This window comes from Salmo trutta, chromosome 31, assembly GCF_901001165.1.
Source record: "Salmo trutta chromosome 31, fSalTru1.1, whole genome shotgun sequence".
In the NCBI taxonomy this organism is placed as follows: domain Eukaryota; kingdom Metazoa; phylum Chordata; class Actinopteri; order Salmoniformes; family Salmonidae; genus Salmo; species Salmo trutta.
The window spans coordinates 31,274,017-31,285,704 of NC_042987.1; the positions used below are offsets into that span (position 1 = coordinate 31,274,017).

Sequence of the window (11,688 nt, forward strand, 5' to 3'; positions counted from 1 at the left end):
ACCTCCACACAACAGAGGAGGAGTAGGATGAGGGTACGGCTAAAGGCTATCAAAACTGGTCATCTAGTGCGTTGGGGACAGAGAATAAAGTGAGCAGATTTCTGAGCGTGGTAGAATAGATTCAGGGCATAATGTACAGACGGGTATGGTGGGGTGCGGGGACAGTGGAGGTAAACCCAGGCACTGAGTGATGATAAGAGAGGTTGCATCTCTGGACGGGCAAGTTATGCTGGGTGAGGTCACCACATGTGTGGGAGGTGGGACAAAGGAGGAATCTGAGGCATGTTGAGTGGGACTAGGGGCTCCGCAGTAAACTAAGACAATAATAACTATCCTAAACAACAGTGTACAAGGCATATTGACATTTGAGAGAGACATAAAGCGAGGCATAAAGCAATCACAAGTGTTGATTGGGAGAGCTAGCTAAGGCAACAATGGGTAAGACAACAACAGCTAATCAGCTAAGACAACAACAACAGGTAAAATGTCGATGAACGGGCAGAGAGGGTCGGTTAACTACACACAGGGCCTGAGTTGGGGCCGACAGATAAACAAAAAATAAACAAAATGGAGTACCAATATTTAATGAACAGTCCAGCAGGCATCAGCTATGTAGCCAAGTGATCATAGGGTCCAGTGAACAGCAATAGATGGAACAGGGAAGCCACGGGGTAGTCGTTACTACTCTAGCACGCGGGAGACACAGCGTTTAAAGTTAGCAGGCCGGGGTAAGTAGAAGCGTCTGCTCCGACATCCGGCAAAGTCCGGTTGAGGGCACAGCAGATGGAGTTAAGTGGGCGGACCAGTCGTGGTGGTACGGCGGGGCGCCTTGTCGACAAAGGGTCCAGACCAGATGGCGAAAGAGGTATTGTAGTTGTAGTAATTTTGTTTGTTAGCCGGGAGATGCGCCTGGCTCACGGCTAACTGGTGCTAGCTTCGGGGCAGGGGCTTTAGCCTCTATAGCCACTCGGTAGCAGCGATGATCCGATGCACAGGTCCAGAGCTACGGCAAGGATCCGGTGGAGTGGTGGATTCTAGCCGTGTTGGGGTAGAGTCCGGAAGGCATCGGCTGAGTAGCCGGGTTATCACAGAGTAGGCCGGGAGGTGGGCCTGGCTCAGGGCTAGCTTCGGGCTGGGTCACTCGGTGGCAGCTAGCTAGCTGGGATGATCAGGAGTAATGGTCCAGGGTTTATGGCAGGAATCCGGCATTAACAGTCCGATGCTGGCAAGTATTATCCAGGCAAAAAAAAACGGCTGGAGTCTGTGCAGGACGAAAGGCCACTAGCAGTGGCTAACAATGGCTAAATAGCTAGTAGCTAATTAGCTTCTGATGGCTAGCTTCTGATGGAGGTTCTGGCTATAAGGTCTAAAAAAAATAGCGGATCCGGAAGGTATATTTAATTTAAAAATGGAAAAGAGATTGAAAATAAATTGAAATATATACAAAAAAGACGAAAAATACAAAGTACACGAAAGGACGACAAACCACATCTGCACTGCTATGCCATCTTGAGAAAAAAACGAAAAAAACATGGGCCAGCATCCCTGTGGAACACTTTCGACACCTTGTAGAGTCCATGCCCCAACGAATTGAGGCTGTTCTAAGGGCAAAAGTGGTTGCAACTCAATATTAGGAAGATATTGTTCTTGTTAAAATTGCTCAATCTCAGTAAATTTGGTTGGGAATTAGTGATGGACATACATATTCAGACATTCTGATTTTCCAGCAGATGTAAGTCAGGACTGAGACTGGACCATTCAGGAACACTCAACACCTCTTGGAAAGCCCTTCTGGTGTCTTTGGAATAAAAATGTGTGTAATGGTCCCACTGAAAAATACAACTATCCCAGGGTTAGGTTTTCAGAAGACTTGGGCAGGTTTTCTTTTCACTTTTTACCTGGACCTTGATCCTTTCATATTTCTTTTGATCCTGACAAACTCCCCTGCCACTGACAAGCATAAAGATAACATGATGCCGCCACCACAAGACTTGAAAATACAGAGGATCAACAACATTATATAAATATAATACAACACAACACAGGGCGACTCCAACGCCATGATTAAGTTTACAGACAACACAACAGTGGTAGGCCTGATCACCGACAACGACGAGACAGCCTATAGCGACTTGCCGGGTGGTGCCAGAATAACAACCTATCCCTCAACGTAACCAAGACTAAGGAGATGATTGTGGACTATAGGAAAAGGAGCACCGAGCACACCCCCATTCTCATCGACGGGGCTGTAGTGGAGCAGGTTGAGAGCTTCAAGTTCCTTGGTGTCCACATCAACAACAAACTAGAATGGTCCAAACACACCAAGACAGTTGTGAAGAGGGCACGACAAAGCCTATTCCCCCTCAGGAAACTAAAAAGATTTGGCATGGGTCCTGAGATCCTCAAAAGGTTCTACAGCTGCAACATCGAGAGCATCCTGACCGGTTGCATCACTGCCTGGTACGGCAATTGCTCGGCCTCAAGGCACTTCAGAGGGTAGTGCGTACGGCCCAGTACATTACTGGGGCTAAGCCGCCTGCCACCCAGGACCTCTACACCAGGCGGTGTCAGAGGAAGGCCCTACAAATTGTCAAAGACCCCAGCCACCCCAGTCATAGACTGTTCTCTCTACTACCGCATGGCAAGCGGTACCGGAGTGCCAAGTCTAGGACAAAAAGGCTTCTCAACAGTTTTTACCCCCAAGCCATAAGACTCCTGAACAGGTAACAAAATGGTTACCCGGACTATTTGCATTGTGTGCCCCACCCCCCCAACCCCTCTTTTACACTGCTGCTACTCTGTTTATCTTATATGCATAGTCACTTTAACTATACATTCATGTACATACTACCTCAATTGGCCCGACCAACCAGTGCTCCCACACATTGGCTAACCGGGCTATCTGCATTGTGTCCCACCACCCGCCAACCCCTCTTTTACGCTACTGCTACTCTCTGGTCATCATATATGCATAGTCACTTTAACCATATCTACATGTACATACTACTTCAATAAGCCTGACAAACCGGTGTCTGTATATAGCCTTGCTACTGTTATTTTCAAATGTCTTTTTACTGTTGTTTTATTTCTTTACTTACCTACACACACACACCTTTTTTTCGCACTATTGGTTAGAGCCTGTAAGTAAGCATTTCACTGTAAAGTCTACACCTGTTGTATTCGGCACACGTGACAAATACACTTTGATTTGAAACCCTCTGTATTTTCAAGTGTTGCGGTTGGCGGCATCATGTTATGTGTATGCTTGTCATCGGCGGGGACAAGGATAAAAATAAATATGAAAGGAGCAAACTGAGTCTTCAGTTCGGACTTACATTTGCTTTAAAAATTACGGAAACAAGGTTTCAATATTGCTGTCCATCAATGATTCCCAACCATTTCTACAGAGCTTGAGCAATTTTGACAAAATCAATGGAAATACAGTTGCACTAAGTTGGTAGAATCTTATTCAAAATGATTCACAGCTGTAATGGCTGCCAAAGGTGCTTCCATCAAGTATTAACTGGGGTGTGAAGACATACACAATCAAGACATTTTAATGTATTTGTAATTAATTAGGAAAGGTTTCTATCATTTACTTTCACTCTGAAAATGTGGAGTAGCAAATCATTATGAAATGTAATCCTTTTTTAGATACAATTTTAAGGCAACAAAATGTGAAGACTGCAATGGGTGTATAAACATTCACTAGGCACTGTGTACACCAACAACAAAAAATGTCTCCCTCGTGTGGTTGAAATTCAATACTGACTGCGTCACAAGTCAGCCTCAGCACTAAGTCCACCAGCCTTCAACTGACTGGAATTAAAATGGAATTGACCCCAACTGACAGGAGGCTGGTGAGGGGATGAGGGCTCATAATTACTGGAATAAAGTGAATGGAATGGTACAAACACAAGGAAATTGTGTATGTGTGATGTGTCAGTACCATTCCATTTCAGCCATTACTAGGAAACCGTCCTCCCGAATTAAGGTGCCACCAGCTACCTGTGCTGCAGCTCTATCCCCATTTATCCTCGTCACAGGTTTGACTGAACTCATGCCTACATGTTAAACTTACTGACAAAATACTCATGGAGACCTCTTTCTTTTCTTACATATTTTATTATTATTATTTTTTTAATCATTGCATCATCCTAAGGAAAGAACCGTACAGAAGTAAGAGTACCTGTTTGAGACAACTCCGAAGCAAGCTGTACACAGAAAACAAAAGAAAAAATGTTGCATCTGAATTATCTAAGACAGACTGGAAAAAGATGAGAAGAATAATAATCTTCCCTACATAAAGATTGTGCACACCACAACCAGGAGAGAAGACTCCCACTGGTTCACCAACAGTGCTCCCTCTGAGTTCAATTGCACTTTGGTGTAGAGTAGCTTTATCAGAGTCTGGTTCATGTCCATTTACCGTTTTGAAAAAAGGGAAAAACATGATGCCACATCTCGCTACAATAAGAATCATATTATCATACTGTACTTTGATTTCTCCAAAGCAAAGAAAGGCTTGTCAAAATGTACTGCACCAGACATGCATTCTACGACTGTCACATGATCACAAACACCACCTAGGATGAAATCTACATTGAAGGGTTGCAGAGATTAGATAACAGAAGTAAATGAAAGCATCATTTTTAATTGAGTCTGTTTTGAATGACAGAGAGCAAGTCAACAAATGTACTGCATTTCTCCATCTTAGTGAGACGAGGATGACCTCTTAGTGCAAAATCGAAACCCATGCCTTTTCACATTCCCAATTTCCAAATGAAAATGTACTAGTTGGCTAAACCTCTCTCTCACTCTTGAAAAGCAGTCTGAAAACGAAAGCCTCCCAAATCATCTATGGTGTAATCTACAGCCAAAACCTAACTTGAGACTTGCGACTAACTCCAAAAAATGTATGTATTATTATATATAATTTAAAAAAAATCTCCCATTGACATCAATGCACGATGTGCAAAAACGCAAAGTTAAGATTGTCTAAAGTTTGGCTGTGCATACACAAGGTTCAGTCTAAGAAGATGTAGTCAGCAGTACAGAAGGTAAAGGAACATCATTTAGAGGACTGCCTTTAAAATGCAACCAATCCGTTGGAAAACGGCCTATGTGTCATCGATATGTGTCTGAAAAATGTATTCTAATGTCAAAATTTACTACAAAGTGTAAATAGGATAATTTTTGTCATAAAGTCAGTCTGGTCTAAAACGGAGTCTGGAACATCCGTGTGTCACAACAGGTTAATTAATGTTGGGTTTTGATTCGACAATGTCCATTTACCCACTAACATGGGATGAACAGCTGCGGTGATTGCTCTCTATCCAATAGCATACACAGTAAGGCAGACGTGCTCAGCAGCTCAGACTTTTAACATAAGACAATGCGTCTCGGATTTTTTTACTTGAGAAATACTGCACCAAACACCTTAGTCAGATTTCTAATTTTGCAACTAAAACATCCTCGGCCAAAAAGTCTAAATTAATTACAGATTTCTTGAGTTATCCTAGATTCATTATGGGATTTTGAGGAAGGGAAATAGGCTTCTAGTGTCTAATGGGGGACAAACATCATTAACCAAATGAGGAATCGGTCAGGAAACACACCTCCAAGACTGAAATCTACTTTTTCTAATGAGAAACAGAAAAACACATGCCAATCAGCGTGTTCAGCCTCTCTTTAATGATTCTAAGCCACCCAGGGACCATTCTGCCCTGGGTGCCATTTAAAAAAAAATATTGTCGATTTTATTCTAAGCAGACGATGGTAACAATTCTTATTTTGTCATATTGAGGGAGCACTGTTTGACAAGTAAAAAACCACAACATCTAAACAAAAAGAATAAGCAGTCATAACATCTTCAAGTTTAAAATGACAGAGGAAAGAAATAAATCAAATCAATCTATCAGAGTCATTTTTAGTGACAGACAGATTGATTCTCAAACGCATACTTGCTATTTGGTTAATTAGATATCGTAAACATTTGTACTTTTCTGTATGGAGGAAAATATTCAAGCTAGCTTATTTGATAGATTCTGTACGGTTATCATTAACAAACAAAAACAAACAAAACAAACACTTGGACAGACAAATCAATTGGCTTAAAAGCCAAATTAAAAACAAACCCTACTCAGGCACCTGAAAGGAACACTTTCTAATGCCATCATTGTTCCATGTATAAAGGTCTGTTATTCACCGAAGGAGTGTTTCTGAACCATTTACATTTGTACCTTAACTATTGTTGTTGGCAACATGTTTGGATGGTATAAAGTATGTGTTTTCTAGTGCATTTGGGGGGACTTTATCCAATGATTAATAAATGCCCCGCTCTTCGAATCATACATTATTTTCATACCATCTCAAACACTCCCCTGGTGAAACTTTCAAACTGCCTCCTTTTGCTAAATAAAAAACACAACCAGAATCTCAAACTGAGAATACACGTTCATGTCAAAATCAAAATAATTGCCACCATGATCTGAAATAAAGGAAAATAAAAAGGTGCTTTCCCCATCCTATGGACAAAGCAGATCTGTATAGGAAACTATTTTCTGCTCAAAAAAACTATCTTATGATCTTAAAAATATACAGGCTGTAGTCTAGATAGCAGCTAGTCCCAGTGTTGATCAGCTCTGTTGTCACTGCCCTTGGTAGGATAGCAACAATGGAGCTTTGCTGAAAGACACTGGTGTCAAGGCTACTGATAATCTCGACTCAGACTTGATACAAACACATATGTGTGAGTTGGTTAAATGGGGCCAAGGTTGACCAATCAGTATGATATCATCATGGACAACTAGATTGAGAGCTGCATTTTAAACATAGATGAGCCTCCCTCCTCTTCATTATAATTATTATGGGTCAATTAAAATCAATAGAACCACAATCAAAAAAGAAGGAAAGCTTGCTGTTGATTATGATAAAGCTCAGTTTCTGGAAACTAGAAATCACTTGGCCCACTGATGAAATGCTGCTGTGGCACGTCAATAGACATGTTACCATATAAGCTCTGATTAAGTTAGCTTCTGTTTCTGATCCGTTTACAGCATAATTAAATCAGAATTATATAACCCAAAACAATATGTCAAGATATATTTCAATATATTTCTTCCAAATATGCTTCAAACCTAAATATTCATCAAACGTAATAAATGTTAATTACTTGTATTCAGTAAATGATATGGTAGAAGTATGATACCTTATTACAGGTATTTTGGACCAGAGATAAGCAATAATGGGTAATTCATCTGATCATTTTGGAGGGTGCTCGGACACATGCTGTTTCACGATAACAGGGTAAAGGACAATTCAAAGCAACTTCTGCTCCAAGAAAAAGCACAACAATGGTCAACTCACCCTGATCCCTCTTCCGCAAACCAATCTCATTGGGCACAACCACTGAAACACGATCACTGCACAAATGTTAACATTAATGTTAATGCAAGTGACGTTAATGTGACTCCATGACATTCATATAGCATTAGAGAGCTGAGGACCGACCAATTATACCGATTGCATATTAGCTAGCTTCCCTTTCATTTGGTTTGAAACGGGTCACCCATTTTCAAATGGGAAATGGGTAGGCCTGACACAATCAAAACCAGACACGGAACACAGTTTTATAGTATATACAGTTAAACAATTGAATCATGAAAAACAGCAATAATGGACATTAGTCCCTCTTGCCTCAATGTCAATTTCAAAACAGGTTCAGAATACAGGCTACTATTTCAACGTTTGTCATGCCTCCACCCTATGTATTGTGTAAGGGGACACCAAAGTTTTTTTCACTTTGATTCACAAAGAAAGTCAGATAAAACATCCCTGACATGGGACGCTTAATAAAAAAACACTATCATGGCTTACTGAGCTTCACTGACATGGTTTAGGATTAATTCATACTTTTTTAGACCTAGACACACTCAATTAAGGAGTGTGGAACAGGAAAAAGCACATTCACAAAATGATGGTCCGACGGACTGTAGATAAATACGTCAGTAGCTGGGTAAACTGGATCTGAATTCACAGGGTATTGATGTGAAAACACAGAAATACTGCATGCATTCAATTGAGTGCTTATGGAATGAGATTCGGCTTATTAAACAAAACGCGGTGTTGGGCTACGACTGTGTATTCACATTTCTATCCACTCTAGGTTTGATTCAATAAACTATACAACAAACCCCAAAGGAAACTGCCTCGCTCACTGAAGAGCACCAAGCAATAGCCACAAAAAAAGAACAAAAGAGAAGCATAACTAAACAAACAACCTCCATAACTCGCACCACACACACACACACACACACACACACACACACACACACACACACACACACACACACACACACACACGCATACACACACACACACACTAAAGGAAAGACGATAACTATGCTCATTTGCCAGTTCTCTTCGAGGGTTGACATTAGTTGCCTGGCTACTCAGACTCCTTTCTCCAGCCAAACGCTATGCCACACCCCCGGACGTTAGTTTCTTACGCAATACCCCCCCGACCCGTCACCGAATGCAAATATATTCGGGGCCACCTGATTGGTCCAGAAACCGATGGGTTGGGCCAGAGCCAGAACACAAGTGGGTAAAGCGGCGGTTTGAAAATTCGTCATTGGCTTTGACACTAATTGGTTAGAGATGATCCAATCGCTGATTACTTTATTTTGCACAACGCCCCTCCTCACCACAAATGACTTCAATGATGGTAGTCTCGGACTAAAGTATGTAGCGAACGACAGAGAAGCGGAAGAATTTAGTGCGGGTCGTCAGGCTATGACATTGGCAAATGCTTTTTAAACAAAGACTACAGTACACTGTGGCTCTGTCTACAGGAGAGAAGCTCTTCTGACAAAAAGACAAGAGCTAAGTAACACAGACAGAGAAGGCACTTCTTAACTTTGTGATTCATACTCTTTTATATCCCTCTCAAGGCACCCAACTAATGTCACTCTGAGTTTAATTCTTGTCTAGTCTTTTGGCCAAGAACTGTGCAAAGCACCATTAAACCGTACCAATGTATTTATCCTTAACATCATTTTTTGTCTCCAACCAACATTTGTACCATCTAATTTCCCATAACTAATTAACCAATCCACTTGCATGACTGTTCAATTGCAGTATTTACGCATCATACTTAATCTGTATTACCAAAAGAGCGAAAATAAATCACACTTTGAGCAAATTATCATGTTTAGAACTGCCCAAAAAGGAGTGGCCATCATTCTACAAATGTTCCCTCTTTCTCAACGAATCTAAATGCAGCACTTAAATCAAGTCACCAAATTTAAATCCTCGATATCCTCAGTTTCATTACATGATGTTTCTTTAAAGGGAAAATCCATTCAATAAAATTGTTTCGATTTTTTTCTGTTGATACAGTCCTAAAAAATACCAAAGATAGTTTGAGTGGATTTTCCCTTTAAGTCAAGAATCAACCTTCAAATTTTGGCTGAAGTGTATTCATACAAACAAAGTCTATGCTATGGAAAAGGAATAGAAGCATTGGCAAAGTAAGTCCCTGAAGCCACATAACAAAAGTACTGCTCAGTACCCGTGGAGGGATTCACTAAACAGTGAGTGTGTCTGTAAATCTCCATGTATTCTTATTCACTTACTATTGTTTGTGCAATATACTGGTCTACGACATGAGACGTACACACTTAAAACAGCACGAGTACTAGGGCTAGTGTCTAGGTACTATCCAAAAGAAGGATTTACATGCATTCCGTACTTATAGAAAATCTCTCGAACCTCCGTGGTCATGCTCAAAACGGATCAGATATTTTTTTGCTACATGAAAGACATCCTTCATTTGGCTCAAGTTTAGCTGGATACTGTGCATCCTCCAGCAGTTTCCCCTGCGGGGGGACACAGTTGGAAAGGAAAGCATTCAATACTTTCTGTTTGCATGTTTACGTACAGCAAATACAGCTTTTAGACTGACAGTCACACTGCCTGTTACTGTCTGTAGATATATGGGTCATATAACAGCTTTCTACAATAATCTGTTTGTTTCTTATGTACAACAATGTTCTACAGCTCTGTGAATCAAGCTTGTGTCAAATAAAAACAACAGTCAAGCTCAAAGAGGAAGTACTGTGAGTAGTAGTAACGCTGTGACAAAAGCAAATGCTTGTGAGAATAACATTGTACTAGACAGGCTTCCTAGAGACTAAGCCATACAGTACCGAGAGTTAAGATCCAATAGATTGATGCTCTGTGAGTATATTCATGTAGAAAACACCAAGAATACTAACAGTAATACCATAGTCAATTATGGCTACAGGCTATAGTATAAAAGAAAGCACTAGAAGCAGAGTTGGGGTCAATTCCATTTGAATTCCACTCAATTCAGAAAGTATATTAAATTCCAATGTAAAATGTTCCTCATTGAAAAGCATTAAAGATCATTGGAATTGGAATTTCAGTGTACTTCCTGAAATGACTGGAATATAAATGGAATTGACCCCAACCCTGACGAGAACAGAAATGTAGAAACGAGCATGGAGAGATTTCTCCACTAGCCATGATTAAACGAAAAAGGGAAACTTGAATCCCTTTAGAAACTGTATTCATCAATACACTATATATTTGATCTATTGTGAATATCATCTATATATTCACAATACACCAAATATATCACATCTCTTTTCATAAAGAATTTATATCTTACAACAAACTGGAGGAGAGCCCACGGCAGTTTCATGGAAATTGGACTTAAAAAACAATATCTATATATATATATATTTCTAAAGCTGTAGTTTGCTCTCCCTCCCACCACCCACCCACCCACCCACCCCACAGTCCCCTTCTTTCCCAACACAGGCTTGTGGTCAATCAAGGCTCTCTATGGCACTTAAGCAAGCTTTTTATAGAATCTAATAGTTTGACCCTCCACCCCAGCCCTCCTTTTCAGCACCATGCATCTGAAAGCTGGCATCAACTTCCCTTTCCCCCAAAATCTATTCTACATCCAGTATCTTTACCCTCCAGCTTCCCGACTCTCTCCTTTCCTCTCTCACTCCCTCTTGCTCTTCTAACTATGGTCTGAAAGCTTATATCATAACTGTGTGCTTATGTTGTTTTTCGTCTACGAACACGTCTATGTTTTTTGTCTCATGTTTACTGTGGCTGGTACTGTAGTACGTAGTGTGCTTGATTTGCCATGCTTTAGAAGCTCTGGTCTCCATTGGGGGTTGTCATGCCACGCTGCCCCTCATCTGGGGTGCTGCTGCTAGGTCTGGGTGAGGACCGGGTAGGCCAGGGTTACATTCAGCTGGTCGTTGTGTTGGACCAGGGACTCGTGCTTGTAGTGGAGCACCAGGTCCTTCAGGGAGCCGTAAAGGTTGTAGGGCTCGGCGAAGCCATAGCCTTTGTCCGTCTTGTAGATGACGCAGTGCTTGGCATCGCCATCCACACTGGGGGAGACACAGTGATTACAATTTTATGCAAACAAACAAACATAAAGATTTCCTTAGTAATTAAAAACCAAAACAACATTTTAGTTATACATTAGGGTTGGTCTGAAGCCAAAAAATAAAGGAAATTCACAATCATCACAAGCCCCAACTTTACCCATGCGCTACCAAGGTTTTTCAGGGCACAGCTTTGACCTACTCCACACTGTAAAAAACATCCTGTTGTTTTTACGGTAACTTACTGGTA

General features: G+C 41.0%; 1 protein-coding gene across 5 annotated transcripts in view; it reads right to left on the reverse strand.

Annotated features, from left to right (window-relative positions):
- Positions 1-11,041: 11,041 nt before the first annotated feature.
- LOC115169950 (phosphatidylinositol 3-kinase regulatory subunit gamma) overlaps positions 11,042-11,688 on the reverse strand; it is a 52,109-nt gene continuing 51,462 nt past the window's right edge. For all 5 annotated transcript variants that reach the window (XM_029726107.1, XM_029726111.1, XM_029726110.1 and 2 more), the window contains one exon: positions 11,042-11,441. In XM_029726107.1, the coding sequence (XP_029581967.1) occupies positions 11,258-11,441 (184 nt within the window). In that variant the 3' untranslated portion in view covers positions 11,042-11,257. The remainder of the gene's footprint in view (positions 11,442-11,688) is intronic.